The sequence below is a fragment of the Geotrypetes seraphini genome, chromosome 9, assembly GCF_902459505.1.
Source record: "Geotrypetes seraphini chromosome 9, aGeoSer1.1, whole genome shotgun sequence".
Lineage (NCBI taxonomy): Eukaryota > Metazoa > Chordata > Amphibia > Gymnophiona > Dermophiidae > Geotrypetes > Geotrypetes seraphini.
The window spans coordinates 45,337,926-45,361,140 of NC_047092.1; the positions used below are offsets into that span (position 1 = coordinate 45,337,926).

The following is a 23,215-nucleotide window of genomic DNA, read 5'->3' on the forward strand; positions in this document are numbered from 1 at the left end:
TTTTTCCTTTCTTCCTTCTGCTGCAAGTCTTGGTCTTGCATGCTGATGCTGATGCATATTCATGCTGCAGATTAGTGTAAATGGAAGATCCCAGCTACCGGCTTTCAGCAGGAACAAGCTCCCAAGCGAATGAGTCCCCCCTGTCATCCAGCTCTCTGGAAATGCAGGAGCATACAATGTAAGTTGTTGGACTCTGTAATATATTTGAAAAGTAATTCTATTTGTTCAGCATGTTTTATTGAAATTCAGGGATGTGAGTTGCCAGGTGGTATCTCTGATTGCAATGATTATTGTAGCTGTCAGAGGCAGCATGTCCTAGCTTTGTGCTATACCGGCAGTTGCTTTGCTTTGTCCTTGTGCAGGCTCTTGCATGGGCTTGCAGGAAGGTGAAGGGCGTCGCTGATTGCACTGATAGTGAAAATAGATTAACGTGTTAGCATCACTTTTGTCAAAAACTAGTGATATTCCTCAACATGACTGTAACCTGGAAGCAATTTTTCTACCTTTGTGTCCGCTGCTGGGATTCTTGTGCTAAGCATGTTTGTCCTTGTCTGTCTGTGTCTGCAGGCTGGATTCCTCTTGAGGATCGCTGGCGTTGCCCACCCCACAAAACCCCCAATAAAATAACATACTCGGGAGAGAGAGGAAGCCTAGCAAGGGCAAACTGTAGCTGCATATGCAGCATATTATTGATAATCACCCAGACATGGCTACTGCTCTGCTGGCTGGCGAGAAGCTGAAGGAGCTGATCCTGCCTGGGCAGCAGGATGACAAATCAGGCGCTCTAGCATCTCTTCTGGTCCAACTCAAGCTGGAGCTACCCTTTGACCGTGTGGTCACCATTGGCACTGTCCTCATTCCCATCCTGCTTGTCACCTTGGTCTTCACAAAAAACTTTGCTGGTAAGGGCTTCTCGTATTGTAAAACCAACAATAGTGCATATATTTGTAATATTGTAGCCTAAGGCAGCGTTTCTCAACTCGGTCCCGGAGTATCCCCCTTGCCGGTCAGGTTTTCAGGATATCCGCAATGAATATGCATGAAATACATTTGCATATAATGGAGGCAATGTATGCAAATCAAGTTTATGCATATTCATTGTGGATATCCTGAAAAACTGACTGGCAGGGGGGGTGCCCTAGGATCGAGTGGAAAAACACTGGCCTAAGGTACTGCATTGCACTTGTTACATATCTGTGATAAATGGACAATCAGCAAGATGCATTATGTAAACTGTTCTTTGTATATGTATATGTTACCTGTTTATGCTATAGAAATGATAAATAGTAGTACTACTAGCAGTTGAATTGTGTCACTGAATAGGTAACTCTTTATGGCCTGCCACAAATCCTGCTCAAATGTATGCATTACTTTGAGTGTATAGTGATGTTTTTCGTACAAAGTTATGCAAAGGTTTGGCGTGTGTGTGGGGGGGGAGGGGGTTAGAAAAGTTATGCAGTTGGTACAACTTCCAACCACATAACAGCATCTGAATATTGATCTGAACATTCTTAAATAATTTAGTTGGGAGTTAAAACAAAAATATTCCTTATTGTGTTAGACTTGCCCAGACTAGTGGGTATAGCTACAGGCGGCCATCCACTTTTGCCTCAGGCCCACCCTGTAGCCGGAGACACCTTTGTGTAGTTGGCGGGATCCTAAACCCTTACAGCTATAGACATCTAGAACCTGTTTGAAATGTCCAGTGGCGCATAGTAAGGAGAGGGGCGGTCTGCCCTGGGCGCAGTCTTGGTGGGAACACTGGCACCCTTCCTCTTCTCTACTCCCCTGTTCCTTTCCAGACCCCCCACCCCCTTGCCGCATGCATGCACTCCTTCCCTTCCCTCATGCCTCTTTAATTTTCCCAGCGCATGTGGTATCACAGATTTGCTGCCCGTGTCGGTGTCTGCTCTCTGACATCACTTCTGGGTCCCGTGCCTAGTAAGTGACATCAGAGAGAGAGCCGACACGACGTGGGCAGCAAGTCTGTGATACCGCTTGTGCTGGGAAAATTAAAGAGGGAAGGGGGGACGTGCATGCTGAAGGGGTGATTGGGAAGGAGTAGGGTAGGCAGAGAAGAGGGCAGGGAGGGGAACCAGCGCTCTGGGTGCCACTCACCCTTGCTATGCCATTGGGACCACCTAAATGTGTTTTCTCTGCCCCTAGTGGGTTTACAGCCTAAGCTTTGTACATGGGGCAATGGATGGGAAAGTGACTTCTCAGTGTCAGAAATGCTGCAGTGAGAATCGAACCTAGTTCCTCAACTTTCTTGGTATAACATCCCCCCCCCCCCCAAAAAAAAAAAAAAAAAAAAGTGCTAACAGCAGAAGGTAGGGAAGCCAACAATTTAATTCCAAAATCTCCTATTATGTTCCCCTATGTATTGTCATGATCTAAAATGTACTGTCACGCTCTCCCGCTGATGTCACTTCTGCGTGCCATGCATAGGAAGTGATGTCGGAGGGAGAGCTGATGGGGTCACGAGGAGCATGTTGTTGACTGCCGCAAGCAACAACTACAACTAGAAGTGGAAGGGAAGGGTGGTGCGCAAGGCACGCAGGATTGGGGAAGGAACAGGGGTTGGAGACAAGGGGAAGGGCACCAGTGCCCCAGGCGCCTCTCACCCTTGCTATGCCACTGCATGTACACCCCTTGTAGTTGTATGCTATAGAACTTACATGCATATTTATAAAAGTGTTTCTAGTGCAATAGGTGTGTCATTCTGGATAGACGGGTAATATCCCAGTGCTTATGAGCCATGCAGCAGGAATGCACTCCAATTTTTGAATCCCTCCTACTTCACCAGAGGACTCTACTGCCCCCTCAGTTTTTTCCTTCTGAACGCGAGCCTGAAGGAGTCTTTCTGATCTACGTCCGAGGGTGCTGAAGGAACTTAGGGCAATTCTGGTAGCTCCGGTGACTGACCTTTTCAATGCATCTCTAGAGTTGGGAGTGGTACTGGAGGACTGGAGAAAGGACAGAGGTGGTCCCTCTCCACAAAAGTGGAAGTAAGGAAGAAGTAGGGAATTACAGGCCGGTAAGTCTGACTTAACGCTTTTAAAACAGAGAATGATCAAGTTTCTGGAATCCTGTAGAGTACAGGACTGGAGGCAACATGGATTCACTGGAGGTAAGTCTTGTCAGACAAATCTGATCAATTTCTTTGGGTGACCAGAGAATTGGATAGAGGATGTGTGCTAGATGTGGTGTATTTAGATTTTAGCAAAGCCTTTGACAGTGTTCCACACAGACGTCTGATAAATAAACTGAGTGCCCTCGAGATGAGTCTCAAAGTGATGGGCTGGGTTCAGAACTGGTTGAGTGGAAGGTAATAGAGGGTAGTGATCAATGGAGATCGCTCTGAGGAAAGGAATGTTACCAGTGGTGTGCCCCAAGGTTCTGTTCTTGAGCCTGTTCTTTTTAACATTTTTATAAATGATATTGCTGAAGGGTTGTCGGGTAAGATTTGCCTCTGCAGATGATACCAAAATCTGCAATAGAGTAGACACGCCAGATGGTGTGAATAACATGAAGAAAGACTTGGCGAAGCTTGAAGAATGGTCTGAAATTTGGCAGCTAAAATTTAATGCTAAGAAATGCAAGGTCATGCTTATGTGCTACAAAAACCAGAGGGAACAGTACAGTTTAGGGGGTGAAGAACTTTTATGCACGACGAAAGAGCGGGATTTGGGTGTGATTGTATGTGATGATCTTAAGGTAGCCAAACAGGTTGAAAAGGTGATGGTGAAAGCTAGAAAGATGTTAGGTTGCATAGGGAGAGGTATGGCCAGTAGGAAAAAAAGGCATTGACTCTGGTGAGACCTCATTTAGAATATTGTGTACAATTCTGGAGGCCACACCTTCAAAAAGATATAAAAAGGATGGAGTCTGTCCAGAGGAAGGCTACTAAAATGGTGTGTGGTCTTCGTGATAAGGCTTATTGGGACAGACTTAAAGATCTCAATCTGTATACTTTGGAGGAAAGGCAGGAGAGGGGAGATATGATAGAGACGTTTAAATACCTATGTAATATAAATGTGCATGAGTTGAGTCTCTTTCATTTGAAAGGAAACTGCAATGAGAGAGCATAGGATGAAAAAAGGGTGGTAGATGCGTGGAACAGTCACCCGGAAGTGGTGTTGGAAACAGAAACTTTGTCTGAATTTATTAGAGCCTGAGATAGGCACGTGGGATCTCTGAGAGAGAGAAAGAGATAATGGTTACTGTGGATGGGCAGACTAGATGAGCCATTTGACTTTTATCTGCCTTAATGTTTCTATGCTTCTATGTTTCTACTCTGCTTATTTCTTTATTTTTGTTGGTTTATTTCAATCTTTGTGCAGTCCTTTTGCTTCATTTCGATGCTAAGAGCTCTCCTAGTCGAGGGTACAGCTCTCTATGTGTGGAGGAGAAGCAGACTTAAAGTCTGCAGCTTGACAGGTCAATCCCTCATGGTACCTGTTGGCCAGCCAATAGAAGAATTTATGGAGCTTGGGGCCATTCCCCTTGTAGCATTATAGAGGCTTGAGCACAGGCTGTTAGGCATCCATAAGGGGTTCATTGGGATCTTGCGTTTCACCTCCCCTGTTTATGCCTCTGCAGGTCTGCGGGGGTTTGAGGCACAGTCAGACACCAGTCAGACTGCAGCATGAAGATTCAGCGTTGGAAGGATATTCAGTTGCAAGGCAGTGATTTCTTCTCCCTGATCCAGCTACTTTTGGAGCTGGATCAGGGAGTACATTGCCAGCACAGGTCACAGTGAGTAAGGCTATTACAGCCTAAGAGGAAAATCGGAGGGGAGGAGAAAGGGTCCTGCAAATTTTAATTTTGATGGTTTCTGCTTGTTCCCTGATGTTCCCCCATCTTAAAAATCCTAAAATCGCTAGTTTTTTCATTTTATATCAGCATTTTGGAGCTGTTTTTTAGTGCCAAAATGCTGCTGTAATGGCCATCTTGGATTTCCCAGTTTATTTTTTCCCAAAGTTCTCCAGAAACTCCAAATCACCTTGTTGTGCCTCAAAATTGGCAGGGATGGAGTCCTCAGACTCTTTTGACCCTAATCCATGCCAGGTTTGCTGTGGATGGGTGCCCAAAGGGTGCCCTTGTGCCACATGTCATGCAGCATGTGAAGGAGGGGCGGGAGTGGTCGGTTTAGCTTCCCCTTTGCTCTCTAGGGCTGAGAAACAGGCAGATAACCCATTGGTTGAGGCTATAATCCTTTCGGAGTCACAAAATGGCAGCTGTCCTAAATGCAGGGACACAGAGCCCAAGAGATGTACCTGGAGTCCTCTACAGGAGACTCGGCAGTGCCTGGTATGGAATTTTCTCCAGAACTGAATTTGATTTGGAGAGCCTTTCAGGACAGCCGTACTTCCAAAGGGAAGTCTGGCAGTGCTTTTGAAGGTGCATGAGGGGACAAGGGCTCCCATGGAGCGTTTGCCGCACTAGCTACTACTCGCCAGGATCTAGGGGATCTTTCCAAGGGAGATTCAGAGGATGAAGGGCCTCTTACTATACTCTTGCACTCTCAGGACATGCCCTCCCTGTCAGGAGATGCAGGGTTGCGGACAGGTGCATGCGTGTTGAACTCGTGGTGGCCCTCGATCACGGGGGTGATCCCATGGTCCTCTGTCCAAGCCTTGGCTCTACTGGATCTTATTACTGATTCTCTACAGGATTTAAACTTGGACTTCCAGCAGGTCCCCTTTGCTTCCTCCTCTATTGTGGGTGGAGAGCCCAGTCTTTTCTACGTTTCCCTGGCATCCTGATATCGGTGTATTGGTCATGGAGCATTGGGATGCCCCTGAAGGGTTCCTTAAAGTGGCCAGAACTATGGCTCGGCTGTATCCTATGGCATAGGAGCATCACAAACTATTTGTTCAGCCCAAGTTGTATTCCTAAGTATCCCAGGTTACTAAATGCATATCTCTACCAAGTGAGGCAGGTGTGGTATTAAAGGATATCCTGATCACAGAGTGAATGTGATTCTCAAGACAGTTCAAGGCTTCATCCATAGGAATCAAAGCAGCCACAGCAGCTTCCTTTGTGACCCGTACCTGTCATACCAGGTTGCGGAGTCTTGAGCTGGTAAGCAACAAGCCTTTGCCCCAGCTGCTATTAGCAGGGGTGGATTACGTGGTGGATGCCTTGTACGACATCAGAGTCATGAGCAAAGTTTCAGCTTATTTGATCTCAGCCCACAGAATGCTCTGGATCAGGCAATGGGCTGGTGATTCCCCTCCAAGGTTACTCTCAGCAGATTCCCTTTCAAGAGACAAATGATGTTTGGAAAGGGCCTGGACAATCTCATGACCAGTATAGCAGATCATTGACCCAAACCTCTGCCTGAAAGCAGACCCAGCACCTCTAGAGGCGCAGGGAACTCTAATTTTTGTAGCTCCAGGCATTCTCAGCAGTATTCAGGAGGAGCATTCTCTCAGAGATCCTACCAGGGTTCCAGGCAGAGGTTCTCGAGGCCCAGACAAAATCAGACCTTCAGTTCCTGTCCTGCTTCAACCTCCAAAGAGACACAATAATGCCAGGTCCGAAGTGGTTCCCCTCAAGATGGGGGCACAGCTCTAAGACTTTGTGCAGGCCTGGGCACAGATATTATTGGACCATTGGGCACTGGATATCATTCAGAGCAGTTACAAGCTGAAATTTGCCTGGCTCTTAATGGACTGGTTTGTGGACTCCCCCAGTAGGGTGACCAGAAAAAGCAGGCAGGGTGGAGACCACAGTATGAATGTGCCATCCAGTGATTCAGACAGATACTCCATATATTTCATTATGCCAAAGATGATTGAAGACTCATTCTGGAACTTACATCAATGCAGCTCTAAAAGTTCTGCACTTCCGCATGGAGACAGTTCGATCTGTCATAGAAGTGGTTACACTGGGGAAGTTCCTAGCCTTTCTGGATTAGACAGAAGCCTATTCGCATATTCCCAATTTTCAGGACCATAGATAGTTCTTGAGGTTTCATGTTCTAGAAAACCATTACCAGTTCTTGACCCTTCCCTTTGGACTTGCAACATTGCCTTGCACATTCTCCTAGGTGATGATAGTGGTGGCAGTCCACCTGTGCAAAATGGGCATACAAGTTCATCCATATCTAGATGACTGACTGATCAGAGCTCCGTTGTTCACCGAAGGAGAGCAAGCAGTAGCTCATGTGGTCCGAGTTCTGCAGAACCTGGGTTGGATAGTGAATTTCCAATAGAGCCAGCAAACTCTATCTTAGTTCCTGGAATACCTGGTATCGTCTTCAACATGGCAGTCAGCCATGTCTATCTTCCAGAGGCATGCAGACAGAAGATTTGCACTCAGATAACAAGCTTGCTAGCCAAGCCAGCTCTGTCTGCATGGCATTATCTCCAAATATTAGTTTTTGCCTAGGGAACCACAACTATAGTGGCCACCATGGAATCTGACATGTGTCCTCTCCAGAATGCTTTTATCATGTTGGTCTTCTCAATCAGATTCCCCTGCCCTGGACTCTGGAAGCTTGGGCCAGTATGGACTGGTGGCTCCATCCTCAGTCCATACTGAGCCACAAATACCCCTCCGTATTGCTTCTTGGGTAATTGTGATGTCAGACTGTTCAGCTGGGATCACACCGCAACCATCATCTAATTCAGGGATGTTGGTCATCCACCCAGAGAAAGTGGTTGATCAACAGGTGGGAACTTCAAGCTATTCATCAGTCTTTGAAGAAACAGCAGAAGACTTTGGAATGCAAAGCGATCTGAGTCTTCTCAGACAATGCTACTGCAGTAGCCTATGTCAATCACCGAGGGGGCACCAAGATTGCCCAGCTGGGCCTCGAAGCCCACTTACTGTTCAAGTGGGTGGAGCTTCATCTTCAGGCACTCTCCTCAGGAGTGCACAATGTCCAAGCTGATTTCCTCAGCAGAAAGACCCTGGATCCGGAAGAGTAGATGCTGTCTGCGGCAGCCTTCCAAAGCATTGTTCATTGCTGGGGTTGCCTGACATTCGATCTTTTTGCAACAGCACAAAACAAGAAGGTGGACAGATTCTTCAGTTTCAGGTCAAAGCCCGGAAGTGTGGGTATAGATGCTCTGGTCCAACTGTGGCTGCAGAGTGAGCTGTTATGTGTTTCCTCCATGGCCCATGATAGTAAGGATCCTCCACAGAATTGCAAGTCATCAGGGAAAGGTCATTCTCGTGGCTCCAGATTGGCCACACAGACCATGGTATGTAGATTTAGATCATCTTCAGACAGGTCCCGGTCTCAGAATACGGGTGCTGCTGGACCTGTCTCAGGGTCTAGTGGTCATAGAGGATCTGATCTCTTTGCTCTTAAAGTATGGCTCTTGAGCACAAGGTGTTAGCACACAAGGGATATTCAGAGGTAGTCATTGCTACTCTGCTAAGGTGCATCAAGCCTTTCTCTGTTTCAGTCTCGATGGTCTTAGCCTTCCTCCTGGCAGGCCTTAACAAGGAACTCAGTGGCATCCTTTGGAGTCCAAGTAGTGGGACTCTCATGTTATAGGGCTTGAGAATGAATAACTATGCTTGCATCTCATCCAGACATAGCCAGATTCCTAAAGGGAGCACTATGTATCAGACCCCTGGTGAGGCCTCCATTCCCTTCTTGGGATTGTAACATAGTTTTGCAGGGTCTCAGCCAGGCTCCATTTGAGCTGCTGAAAATGTTTTTTTCTGGTGGCTATTACCTCAATGAGAAGTGTCTCAGAGTTGCAGGCCCTTTCTTGCAGATATCCTTTCCTCAAGCTTACTGAAGCTGGAGTCTTTTTGTGCACTATTCCATCCTTTTTGATGAAGGTTGTTTTGTCAATCAGATTGCCAGTGTTCCAGTACACAGGTTCCAAGAAAAAGGACCAGATTCTGAAGAAGTTGGATGTTATGAGTGCTGCTTCAATATCTTGAAGTAGAGAATGACACAGGGACAGATTATATCCCCATCTCCACAGATAACCAAGTCATTCTTTAGTGTCTATCTCAACCTCAGTCCTTCTACACTAGCATTCTTCAATGCAAGGTTTGAGGATCAGTAGATGTGCCCATTCATACTCTGATTCTTCCCTCTCTCCTTAAAGAATGACATGGAGATACTTTCCCATAGTTAACCTCTGGGAGAGAGACAAATTCTGTCCCCATATCATTCTCTAATTTGAGGTCACCAACGAGTTTAGGCTATCTGACCATCTTTTCATACTTACAAATCCAGCTAGGTGCAATGTGCCCGCTTCCAAGACCATGATTTCCAGATTAATCCATAGAGCCATTTCATCAGTATATATTGTAAGGTAATCTATTGCTTGCTTTGGAACGAAACTGAAGGGAACAACAGAGCCCTCTGGTGAAGTAGGAAGGATTCAAAAATTGGAGTTAAAGTATATTGCACTAAATGAAAAGGTAAATATAATAGGCATTTCTGAGACCTGGTAGAAGGAAGATAACTACCCCAAAACCTACTGTACCTACATAAAGATGGCACCTGCAAACATAGGGGCTATCATTGTATAGGTGGGTACAGTAAGTTTTGGAGGGTCACCATACAATATAAGTGAGTTATAGCAAGATGTGTACCTGGGACTTTTTAATGTGACATTAATTGTAGTACTCCTTAGAATTCACCTCTGCTCTTCTGAAATGTCTCTGTGGCCACTGCTAAAATGCCCAATAGCTTGTTTGTGTACATTTTTCTTTTGGATGTTTTGTTTTTGAAAATGGTCATAAGCTCGAAAAGGTCCTTTTTAAAAACAAAAAGTTAAGACATTTTTCTGGATTTGAAGTATGCCGAGGAAGGAGCCACATGAATCCACCTTGCAACAGAAGCTTTAGAGGCTAAAGGTGTGATGGGAAAGATAGCAAGAAAACCATGCAATAACAGAGCCTTGAAATCCAAACCAGGACAGTGTATCGATGAGTAGGTGGCGATTTACTGTGTCAACAGCTGTGGATAGATCAAGAAGGATGAAGATGGAGTAGAGGCCTTTGGATTTGGTCAGGAGCAGGTCATTGGAGACTTTTGTAAGGGCAGTTTCAACTTCTCTCTCATCCTCCTTTTTATTTTCACCTCCTATCAACTTTCCTTCTCTTCCTCTGTCTCCCACTTCCTCTTTCACTTCTTCCCCAGTCTTTGACTCCCTTTTGTCACCCACTCCCCATTACCACATTTTTATGCTCTGTACTCGCTATCCTCTTCTCACTCATCTCCTTGACATCCCCCATGGCTTCTGCCACATGGTTCCATCATGTTCCGCATCTCTTCTCCCTTCAACTTTATAACTTAATCTCTTCTTTCTCCTTCTCTCCAAAGCCCAGCATCTTTTTCTGTTCCCTGTCCACCCTTATAGCACAACATTTTTCCCCTCTCTCCCTTCCTCCCCTCCCCCACAGTTAGTATAGCATCTCCCCATTGCTTCCCTTTCCCCTAAAAGTGCAGCTTTGCTTTATGTCTGTCATTTCCTTATTCAGTATGTCCTTCTTTATCCCTTTCTTGTCCTTTACCCCATAGCATCTCCTTCTCTATCCCTTTCTTCTCCTCTCCCCAGTCAACATATCCTCCCTCTCCCATTATTCTCCATCCCCTCCATAGTCAGCATTTTCCCACTCATTCCCACTTCAAATCCAAAATCCCACTGTCTCTTCCCTCCCTTTGTCTCCCATTTTCCTCTCCTCCCTATATAGCATTTCTCCTTTGCTCCTTCCCCCATTGGTGCAGCATTTCTCCTCACTCCCCCTCCCATGGTCCAACGTTTATCCTTCCCCCCCACCCAATGCCTTAGTATATATCTTTTTCTGCCCCACTCCTACCTACAATAGTCCAGCATGTCTCCTTCTCTCCCTACTACCCATCACTAATAGTTCATCATATCTCCTTCCACCCCCATCCCCAAGGTCCAGCATTTGTCCTTCCTGTCTCCTATCCAACCAGTGATTCCCTCCACAGCTGGCCTCTCAAATACCCCCCAGGTGTACCTTTTAAAAGTTGTTTCTGTTTGTAGAATGCACCAGCAGTGAGCAACCATCCATAAGCGCTGCTCATGTCATGCCTTCCCCATAGCCATCTCTCTCATGCTTTCTGCTTATGAGGGAACAGGAAGTTACATCAGAGAAGGTTGTGGGAGAAAGCACCACTAGCATGTATGAATGGCTGCTTGCTATTGGTAACTTCTAGAAGCAGAAACAACTTTTAAAAGGTACATCCAAGAAGGGAGTGTTTTGAGAAGCCAGGGAAGATACCAGATTGCCGGCTGTGAAGGGTAAAGAAAGTGGAGATAAGCCGGTTAACATTTAGATTTTATGCTCTTTTTATTAATTGCTTTTGTTATAGACAGTATGTAAGAAAAGCTCTGTAATGGAAAAGGGTATGGGAATTGATATACCGCCTTTCTGTGGTTACAATCAAAGCAGTTTACATGCTTTGATTGTAACATGCTTACCTGGGACAATGGGAGGCCTGAGTGACTTGCCCATAGTCACAAGGAATTCTCAAAGAATAAAGCCCTTTGTGTTAAAAAAAAAAAAAATTACATTTAGGACAATTTTATGAAATTATGCTATAGTTATTAAGAATTTTTAACTTCTTTTGTGGACAACACAGTTAAGGTGAAAGACTTGAAGCAATGTCGAAGATTAACCATTTTCACAGACACAGAGAAAAAAGATGACAGATAAACAGTGTGACCTATCCACCTATCTACCATGCCTTGTCCAGTCTGCTATCCAGGGGTAGGCAATTCCAGTCCTCGAGAGCCGGAGCCAGGTCAGGTTTTCAGGATATCCACAATAAATATGCATGAGATAGATTTGCATCTCAAGGAGGCAGTGCATGCAAATTGCATGCAAATCCATCTCATACATATTCATTGTGGATATCCTGAAAATCTGACCTGGCTCCGGCTCTCGAGGACTAGAATTGCCTACCCCTGTGCTATACTAATTACTAAGCAGTATAATCCCGTATTCTCCCAGATCTTCTGATACTTGTCTTAAATGATCATGTATATTTTTTATATATCCAAAATATAACTGGGGAAAATTTCAAAAATTGTTGCCGGAAAAGCAATATATATAAAAAATAAGACATAGAAACCAGACAACACAATCTTTGTTACATGATAGTTAAATATATAAATGTGCTCAGAGATATTAAATACGAGACCAAAGACAGGGTCAAGCTTAGCACTATATGTCTCTACTTCTGTTACTCCACAAAACCATAGTGCAGTTTATAGCGTTGGCCGCGGCAGTAACAGCTCCTACACTCATAGAATTCCTATGAGCGTTGAAGCTGTTACAGCCCTGGCTAGCGCTAAAAACTGCACTACGGTTTTGTAAAAAAAAAAGGGGGGGGGGGTTAATCATTATGACTTGTTTATTTCAAGATGGCTTCTGTATAGAATGTGGGCTACAGTGACCCCCCCATACTTATTTTTCTGTTTATACTTTTATTTTGGTTTCTTTTGTTCCTTTTATTGTATTGTTTCTTTATTTGATTTGATATTTTTCCTTAGTTTAATTTTATTATATATTCAGAAACTGACTATTTAACATACAATATCGAAATTTGGATTTCAACCGTTAAACTGTATCTATTAAACGGTACATTGATATAAGGTCTTCCTACCGGCTTTGCTTCTCTCCTCTTTGAGAGCCATAGTTGGGGCTCAGGCTTTGCTTCGTGCCGGCTCTGCTTTGTGCTGTTGTTCCAGCTGTCTTCGCCTTCTACTGGCATAACTTGGACTGGTTCGCAAAGGCCCACTGTTTGCAGTGGGCTGTGTAGCGTCTTCAGATCTACATGGTTGGTGGCTCTGACGGCTGGACTGGAGGTGATGGCCTGGTGCAGAGCAATGCTGAGTGATGGGATTGAGAGGTCCTCTTGCATACAGCTGTTTCTGGTGTTTACCTGTTCCAGCTGAATCAGTCTGAATCCTTGAGGAAGAGGAGGAGGAGGATCCATACCTTACCATACTGAGATCCGGTGCTAACCGGAGGGGCTGCAGCGAAGTTGAAGTGATCTGAAGTGGATTTCTTGTGGATAGTGACTCTGGAACTAAAATATAATTTTATTTACGTTAATTTTAATTTTTTGGTTTAGTATGACTTGTTTTAATTTGTTATGTTAGCTTTTATTTTTTGTTTGATATGATTTGAGAGATGTGCTGTGTGTATAGGCATAGGATGAATGTAAAATGGTATATTTACCTAGGAGGTTGCATTGTACCACCTTTAAAACAGCTCATGTAGATTGCTCTGTATAGTTACACCATTACAGAAGCTCATGCTTTGTGTCACCATTGTAAAGCTCATGTAAACCGCTCAGATTTTACTACTCCAGTCATTAGTAGCAGTATATAAGCTTTAAATAAACATAAACGTGTAAAAAAAACATCCCAGATAACAGCGGGGAGGCAACATGACAGCTGTATTATGGAAGAAAGAATAGAAGTGAAGTTTCCATTGGCAAACACACCGCTTGGGTTGAACAGGGAGGTTGAACGGTGGGCTTTATTACACTGATGCAACAATTTTGGAAGTTTTTCCAGTGTCTGTTTATTGGCACTGAATCTGTAATTCGGAACTTTTGGAGTTCTTTTTCCGGGGTTTTGTGATGTCACTTCCAGATGCAACAATTTTGGAAGTTTTTCCAGTGTCTGATTTTTGGCACTGAATCTGTAATTCAGAACTTTTGGAGTTCTTTTTCCGGGGTTTTGTGATGTCACTTCCAGCTTTTTGAATATGAGAAACAGTGGTCAGTGGGGATGAGCATATTAGAGAAAGTATTACAGAAATGAAGAGTGAGGCACCCTCCTGAGCAGCCTGGATTTTATTTTTAAAGTGTGATCATTTATATATGCAGAAAGTATTGATACCTGGTGCAGTTTCATTTTTTATAGACCACCAAGCTAAAGCGAATTTGAATTCGGGTTTTCAGAAGCAGCTTCTGGTGAAACGCGTCAGAACCCGTCACTTTTTCACAAAGATAAGTTCACAGTTGGTTGGGGGGGGGAAATCTACTTTAAATGCTGCAACTTTTTTTTTTTATTGGGGCTTGTCCCTGTCTTTGGTCTCATATTTAATACCTCTGAGCACATTGATTATATATAGCTGTCTTGTAGCGAAGATTGTGTTGCCTGGTTTTATTTTTTTGTTGTCTTTTTGTATATGGCATTTGATCCTGACCAGTGGTCTCAAACTCGCGGCCCGCCAGGTACTATTTTGAGGCCCTCGGTATGTTTATCATAATCACAAAAGTAAAATAAAACAGTTTCTTGATCAAATGTCTCTTTAGCTATAAATGACAATATTATTATTAAGACTTAACCAAAAGGAAAGATTTATAAACTATAAAGAGTTTTACCTCATGCAAAATTGTCATTTCTTTAATAAGACTTTAACTAATTTTTCTGAGGCCCTCCAAGTACCTACAAATCCAAAATGTGGCCCTGGAAAGGGTTTGAGTTTGAGACCACTGATCTTGACAGTATACAGTGTGTTTGTAGATTCATTAATTTCTTCAAGTATGTAGTCTTTGTTTATAGAAAAGTGCAAGTCTGCCACAATTGTCTAATAGCAAATAAAAAAAATTAATGGGCTATATGAATATTTGCATCAGAAGTCGCAGAAAACTGATCTCATTTGAAATGTTTATTTTTCAGAGCTCCTTGTTTAGGTTAAATGCACAGCAAGTGACTTTTCTCTCTGTTACACAGAGGAGCCCATATACTGTTATACACCACACAACTTTACCCGGGACCAGGCCTTGTACGCACGAGGATACTGCTGGACAGAACTCAAGGATGCCCTGCCTGGAGTTGACATTGGCCGCTGGCCTTGCTTGTTTGAGCACAAGTTTCTCCCCTACGCCCTGCTGGCCTTTGCAGGAATAATGTATGTCCCTGCTCTGGGCTGGGAGTTCCTGGCCTCTACTAGACTCACTTCGGAACTTAATTTTCTGCTTCAGGAGATTGATAACTGTTATCATCGAGCAGCTGAGGGTCGTGCACCAAAAATAGAGAAGCAGATCCAGTCCAAAGGCCCAGGGATAACGGAGAGGGAGAGGAGGGAGATAATTGAGAATGCTGAAAAAGAGAAGAGCCCAGAACAGAACCTGTTTGAGAAATATTTGGAGAGGAGGGGCCGAAGTAACTTTCTAGCCAAACTGTACCTAGCAAGACATTTGTTCATTATATTTTTAAGTATTATACCAATTACATATTTGAGTACCTATTATGCTACACAAAAGCAAAATGAGTTTACATGTGCACTGGGAGAGCCCCCTGACAAGACCAGCAGCTCCAGGTTACACATCAAAGTGAACTGCAAGCTGCCGTCTGTTCAACTGCAGCGTATAATTACTGCGGTAGATATTGTTCTGCTATGCTTCATGAACTTGATCGTTCTTATTAATCTAATTCACTTGTTCATATTCCGAAAGTCCAACTTCATATTTGACAAACTGAACAAGGTTGGGATAAAAACCAAAAAGCAGTGGCAGAAGTCCCAGTTCTGTGACATCAACATCCTCGCCATGTTTTGTAATGAAAACAGGGATCATATCAAATCATTGAACAGGCTGGATTTTATCACCAATGAAAGTGACTTGATGTACGATAATGTAGTTCGCCAGTTGCTTGCTGCATTGGCCCAATCCAATTATGATGCCACACCAACCATGCGTGATTCGGGTACCCAGACTGTTGATCCCAGTGTCAACCCGGAAGATATTGATGTCAACGAGCATCTGATCATAAAAAGGCCTAGGAAAAAGATGAAATGGATCCCTAGCACCAATCCCCTTCCACAGCCTTTCAAGGAGCAACTAGCTACAATGAAAGTTGAAGCCAGCAAGCCTGAGAAACCAAAGCCAGTAAGGAGAAAAATGACAACTGACAGTCTTATAGCTCCTCTGCTGGAGTCCAGCTCCAAAACATCTCAACAATCATTGCCTCCAAAGACTGAAGTCAATGCCCTAGCTGCCATAAATGCCGACAAAAAACATGCCCGACAATTTTCTTTAGATGTTCACCCTTACATCTTAAGCAATAAGAAATCGAAGGCAGAGGTTTCCAAGAGTGCTCCTATCCCTACGTTGCAGAGCCAGGAGGCTGGATTCCTGAACCAAGAGGCGAATATGATTGCACACGTTTCATCATCTGTCAAAGGTACGGTATTCTACCAGCAACTCAACAGCTGTTGCATGCAGGGGCACTGACACTTTAGGTGAAATGGGAGCTTGGCTGCTGTTGGCATTTATTTGCAGCTATGGTGAATTAGCAACAGTGCACAAATTCAAGCAGAATGATTGACTTAGCCGACTAAACCTGTTCGTGTTGACAGGCAGATATTCCAAAGCGTTTTTCCCATTCTGACCTGATTCTTCAAGGTCTCCCATATACACAGAGTGGGAAAATAGGTTAATAAATTGGGTCCATTTTGAAGCAACTGACTAAATTCACCTGCTAAGCTATGTCAGCTCCTCCCTAGCACCATCCCTGACCTGGCCACTTTTCCTTGGAGCTGGTCAGAGCCAATATTCAGCAATGCTGCTGAATATGAGGGTGTAGGTAGCCCTGAGCCATTTAAGCGGGTAGAAGCCTGTCCTGTGTCAGCTCTTATGTAGATTACGAGGGCTATTCTATGTGTTGTACTTTGCTTGGGACGAGAGCTGTGGAAATGATGATCTTGATGCTAATGTTTATTAAAGTGATGCAGATCAATAAAACTAAAAGTCATCTTAATAAAAGTAATGCTGGTCCTTGGACCGCTTCCTCAGCAAACATTACCTTGCACTAGTTGTACTCTGTCTTTACATACACAATATTTTGAATGCCTATCAGCATACCAATTCTTGTGACAGTTTTTGATTTGGACTCCAGAAGAAGGTCTTTTTGACTGAAACATGGACCATGTCGGGTCCACGCTACAATACTTTTACTGGCCAGCATTACTTTTATTAAGATGGCTTTTTCCACAGCTCTCGTCTTTTTGCTTTGGTCTTCCCTGTTTTCCTGTGGAACATTTGGTGAATTTCCTCGACTTGTACTTTGCTTGAACACAATGTTTGACCTGAGATCTCTCAGAGAGAGAAAGAGATAATGGTTACTGCGGATGGGCAGACTAGATGGGCCATTTGACCTTTATCTGCCATCATGTTTCTATGTTCTGTGTTCTATGTTGATTATACACTGCTTTGGTTTAAAACAGTATATACGTTTTATAAAATAAATCTCTTTGAATATCCGGTGGACTTAGGACCAACACCAGATTCACATACTGTTGCAAGACTTGCTTATCTACTCCTACCCGGAGATTTTCATACACCTTTTCTGACCGCTTTGTAATTTTTCCATAAGTTGGTCACCTTTATTTTCTACCTAACTCCAGTTCTAAATTTTCTGTCACAACAAAGGAGTCGTGAGGATGAGATGTCAATAATTCAGCCATGGGTGTAACGTTCACTTTATTCATAGCAGCACTGCGAGGACTCGAAGACTTGACACTGACCCTCAGCTTCGCTTTGGACACCCGATATTTTCCTGTTTCCTCTAAATACTCTTGACAAAAGCATAGATGCCGAAACACTGTCTGTGTCGAGTTTTTGAGTCCTCACAATGCTACTATCAATAAAGTGAACTTTGAACTTTACACCTGTAGCTGAATTATTGACATCTCATCATCATGACTCTTTTGTTGTGCCTTGATTGTCTTGTTGTTGAGGTCCCCTTGGACTCCCTTTTTGCTACCTTTTCTGTCTACAGTACTTCCCCCAAAATTCACAGAGGTCCGTTCCAGGATCCCCTGTGAATTTTGAAAAACCACGAATGCGGTTTTTAGACAGGGGAGACAAGAGAGGGCAGCTGAAGGAAATCACTCACGGTCTGCTCCGACCGCCTCTTCCTGTAGTAAAGTCAGGCTACACCAATCAGGAGCTGCTTTGACACACAGCTCCTGATTGGTGTAGCCTGACTTTACTACAGGAAGAGGTGGTCGGAGCAGACCGTAAATGACCGGGTCCATGATTCGCGAACCGCGAATGACCAGGGGCCACTGTACATGTTCTACCTCCATGTACACCCTATGCTGTCTGTAAAGATATTAACATTGAACTCTAAATAGTGGCCAAACCTTGGCCGCAGCTGTAATACAAAATATTCTCCAACAGCATTAACATTTTAACAATATAATGTACAAAAACAACTTCACATACCTTCCACAGCTAGACGATACTGCACTAGCTGAAATTCTTTAGTTCAAACCAAACTTCAACAGTTTCCTTAACCCCAAAATGCACGACCCGCAGTACCGCAAGACCCTGCCCCAACTCATGGAGGTATTGCACATGAGTTTACTTAAACATTCAGCCTCACATCTACCCAATCTAACCCCATCTAGGGAGGGCGGGTAAGACAGCTTTCTCCACAGCCTTCCACTGCTCTCACTACCCTAATCCAAAAACCCAAAATTTCTTCTTCCCATCCAAACTCCAACACCTTCCTTCACTTGAATCCCACCCATTCTTCCTTTAATTACCAATCACTTTTTTCTATACAATCTCTACCTCTATGTGTTGGTCTTTCATCCTCCCCCCTATTCTAGATTTTTTTTTAACCCTTTCCTATTCTACTCTTACATCTTTATCCCTACACATTCTACTACACTCCCCCCTTCCCCTCATCCAAAATTTTCTTCCTATTTCCGACCCCGATAGCTTATAAAATCCTTATCCAATGTTAACCGCCCTCTGTTAAAACCTCAAGCTTTCCGTATATTGAATGGCATTACAGTATAAGTAGCATACTGTGCCATAATGTGTATAATTATTTGAATATTTTTACTGCTGTAACTGTCTATTGCCTATGCCTAGCTTATTGCTGTACAATACCATGAGTGAATGTCTTTAAAAAAAAAAAAAAATTTAAAAAAGGAAGTAAATAAATCCCAATAAATAAATAGATGTCTTAAGAGCAATGACAGAGTATTTTTCTGTCCATCACCATAGTCATTCTGCTCTCCTGCTTTACATCAGAGCTACTAAACTCTCTATCATTCACTCTAAATCAGGTCGAACTCTGGATGTCAGCGTTTAGATTAAAGCTAAACCCGGAAAAAAAACTAAATTCTTCTTGGCAGCCCCAAATGAAAAAAATCAAGGAAACTACACTACATGTAAATGGGCTGGATTATTGTATTGAGCAATCATTAAAAATACTAGGAGTCACTTTAGACAAGCATCTCACACTAGAGAAACACTCCGGTGCTTTGGAAACTCCGCACCATTAAAAAATACTTTGATGACGCCAGCTTCTTCGTCGTCGGTGTTGTTGGAGAGGGTTTGGACTGGTGAGGAGCTTCGGGGGCTGCTATTGTTCTTCCACCATGTCAGGCCCTTCTTCCTAAGTGAGTCGAGTTGCCATGTGTGACGTAAAAAGCGCGCATGCGCACTCTTGTGGCCACTTCCCGACAGAAAAGGGATCAAGGAACACGCAGCGCGAGTGCGCATGCGCGCTTAGCATTTTATTATTATAGATAATGTACCATTCTAAGTAGCTTGAGCAGAAGTTACCATGCAGTACCTTTTTGTCATAGAAACGCAAGTATTCTAATCAACATCTCATTTACTATGTTTCATTTTCTTTCAGATAACCCATTGCCTGAGACCTGTAGGACTGTACCAGTTTCTGGAAGTTACCTCACCTGCAATCACAGTAGTCATACAGCTACAACTTCTTCTACAAGTGTATCCCTAAGTCAGGTCAATCCCGAATCCATGTCCACATTTAACCGTAATCCTACACACCCCTTGCTCCACATCAGTACCTTGTATGAAAACCACGAGGCTCAGGTTTCAGACCTGATTGATAGAGCTCATTCCTCTTCTGATCCTGGGGAAATCATTTCTGTCATACCTCCGAAACCAATAATGATGGCAAGTTTTGAAGAGCCAAGGGCCATAGTGAAATCTTTGGAATATTAAGGGATCAGGTTCTTGGTCATCCTTAGGAACACGTGGTCCTTCTGTATGCTAAACTTTATCAGCCTTATTAATTAAGAAATGCAAAATTCCAAGAACTGAGCATTTGTCTAAGATGAGAGATAAAATATTAGACCTGACTCAGTAGATTATCCATAGTTCAACTCTCTGACGAGTGTTATTAGGTTAAGCTATGTTATGGGAACCAAAAAAACATCAGTAGCTACATTTACCAGAATTTTCCTATTTTGGAGATCAAACTGATAGGCCATAAAACTTGGGTTATTTCTAGCTCATTGTCTTAAAATAAAACAGAAAAAGGAAATTGGTAAGTGACCAAAAAAGCAGTCCTGTTTTTAAATATTATTTCTTTTAGCAACATTGTCCATTGTGGCAGTTTTACACATACAGTACTCCCCGAAATTCGCAGGGGTTCCGTTCCAGGAACCCCCGCGAATCTTGAAAAACCGCAAATAAGGATTTTTGTGGGGGAGACAGGAGAGAGCAGCTGGAGCGCCGGCGAGTGAAGGAACTCACTCGCTGTATGCTCCGACCGCCTCTTCCTGCACTAAAGTCGGGCCTTACCAATCAGGAGCTACGTGTCAAAGCAGCTCCTGATTGGTAAGGCCCAACTTTAGTGCAGGAAGAGGTGATCGGAGCATACAGCAAGTGATTTCCTTCATTCGCCGACGCTCCGGCTGCTCTCTCCTGCCTCTCCAGCTGTCCTCTTCTGGTCGGCGGTCGAAAAATACCGTGAATGACTGGGACCGCGAACCGCCGACCGCGAATGACCGGGGGAACACTGTACATTGATTTATAGTCTGCTGAGAGCATGTTTAGCCAGAAACCGCTTTATAACCTTGTGAAGCACATTTTTATTAGTGCCTCATCAGAATGTGCTGTAATTCTGTTGGGCAGACTCTAAGCCAAATATTGTGCTTCTGCTGGTGAAAAATAGAGCCGCTGGCAGAAGTGAAATAGAGCATTGTAAATAAAGCCTTTTTTTTTTTTTTTTTTTTTAAAGACATGACTGCATTATTGTCACTCATTAGATTTCACCTTCCCTTTTCTGTTAAGGGAAAAAAAAAGGGGCTCAAGCAGGCAGAGACAAACAGCCATAAAGTGATCCCTTCTAAGAAAGTCTGAAGTTTGCAGATTTATTTCAGTATATATATACCACTTATAATCTAAGTGGTTTACATACAGGTACTCAAGCATTTGTCCCTCTCTGTCCTGGAAGGCTCACACTCTATCTAATGTACCTGGGGCAATGGGGGATTAAGTGACTGGCCCAGGGTCACAAGGAGTGGCATGGGATTTGAACCCACAACCTCAGGGTGCTGAGGTTGTGGCTCTAACCACTGCGCCACACACTTTCCTAAGTTAGCCATAAATAGCCAGTTTCTGAGTGCTGAATAGCCACAAAAATAAATTATAAGAAATATAGAGACCAGCAAAAGTAGATTAACCATACAATGCAAGATCCCACGAGTGGAGGCAGAGGAAACCGCCTTGCCTTCCTAGCCCCTAGGTCTAATTGTGGGCTTCTGTTTTTGATAAGAGAAATTATATTTTTACTGGCCTCCACTGGTATAGATATTATTTTAAACAGTTACTTCTGTCCTCATTTGTTGGGAGGTGGTTGACTACCATCTCAACCTCCTCCTCAAATTGAGATTAATTGGCATTCTGTAAGTAACTGTAACATTCATTTTACCAAAGCTGATCAAGTGCGGTCTTGTGTCGCCATAACATGAAGCAAAATGTTCGGAACAAATCTCCCTGCATGAAGCATGCAGAGTGTAACCACGGGCTGTGCATTTCTGTTTTAGCCTAGAAGCAATTGTCTTGCATATCATAACACAGCCTGTAGCAGTCTCTATCTATAATGCAGAGAGATGCACAACTAATCTCTTCCTTTTAGCGTACAGCGCGTTAAAATATGTAAAGCACACAAACTGCATCACTAGTAGAATATTAGTAACACTTTTCAAACCACTGAATTTGGTGGCTTTCCACAGTCATTTCTGTCGACGCAAATACTCCTTGGTTTCAGAACCACTGATTGAGAAAAGCTTTCAGGATTACATTGACATGAGTTTAGAATATTTCCTGAAAGAAAGATGCATCTTCTGTATATTATGCAGTGTTTCCAAACTATCGCTATTATCCTTCTTCCCCCCTCCCCCTTTTTTACAAAACTGCAATAGCGGTTTTTAGTGCAGGCTGGTGCGCTGAATGCTCCGCGCTGCTCCCGATGCTCATAGAGTTCTTATGAGTGTCGGGAGCAGAGAGAAGCATTCAGCGTGCTGGCCTGCACTAAAAACCTCTATTGTGGTTTTGTAAAAGGGGGGAGGAGGATATGTTTGATATACAGTATATTAACTCAGAACTTTTCCCAAGCTTTATTTTCCACACCTGCGTAGCGCAGTTTTTAGCGCCGTCCGTGGCGGTAACAGTCCACAACATTTAGTAAAGCTATATACATTTGTCCCATCAGAAATGAGTGGGAAAACTGTGGAAAGACTGAACGGCTGCTTCTAGAGAATGAGATAAGATCATCATGGGCATAAAACTATATCTAGTGTGAAAAACTTAGGGCCTCTTCTATCAAACTGCGCTAGCAGTTTATAGCGCAGAGAGCCATGCTGAATGGCTCACGCTGCTCCTGACGCTCATAGGAACTGTATGAGCGTCGGGAGCAGCGCAGGCCATTATGCACGGCTCACTGCGCTACAAACTGCTAGTACAGTTTGATAAAGAGGCCCTTAGCTGTAGATATTCATTCATTTATTGGAATAGGATTAGAAATACTGCATAGTACACAAATGATACTGTTTTGTTTAAAGGGGAGATACCAAGAAAAATTTATTTTAAAAAATTTATATATGCCTTGTGCAGTATCTAAGGGCCTCTTCTATCAAACTGAGCGAGCGGTTTGTAGCACAGTGAGCTGTGCTGAATGGCCTGCGCTGCTCCTGACACTCATAGAGTTCCTCTGGGCGTCGGGAGCAGCTCGGGCCATTCAGTTTGATAGAAGAGGCCCTAAATGTCTATCTACTTTTTCCTGGAACTTTACTTTGCTGCTGTATTTTGTTCTTATTTCATCATCTCTTAAAATCATGCTTGGATTATTTCATCATGAAGCTCCTGCCTTTCCCAAGGAGCTAGTGTTGGATTCACTTTGATGAGTTCGCCTTTAAAAAATAGTTACAGTGCATTCCAAGAAATTCCATGTTGTCGTTA

At 43.5% G+C, this 23,215-nt stretch overlaps 1 protein-coding gene across 1 annotated transcript; it reads left to right on the plus strand.

The window, feature by feature from the left end:
- The first annotated feature begins 676 nt into the window (after positions 1-676).
- On the plus strand, positions 677-19,972 carry PANX2 (pannexin 2). Its single transcript, XM_033957821.1, has 3 exons — positions 677-902; positions 14,709-16,160; positions 19,638-19,972. Exons 1-3 carry the CDS (start codon positions 677-679, stop codon positions 19,970-19,972), a joined length of 2,013 nt encoding a protein of 670 aa, XP_033813712.1.
- Positions 19,973-23,215: the final 3,243 nt, after the last annotated feature.

What these genes read in the sequence shown, in the direction of transcription:
- PANX2 (XM_033957821.1), top strand. Translation starts at nt 677, where the DNA reads ATGCAGCATATTATTGATAATCACCCAGACATGGCTACTGCTCTGCTG. An exon ending in CTTCACAAAAAACTTTGCTG is followed by an intron (nt 903 to 14,708) that starts GTAAGGGCTTCT and finishes TCTGTTACACAG; the next exon opens with AGGAGCCCATATACTGTTAT. An exon ending in CGTTTCATCATCTGTCAAAG is followed by an intron (nt 16,161 to 19,637) that starts GTACGGTATTCT and finishes ATTTTCTTTCAG; the next exon opens with ATAACCCATTGCCTGAGACC.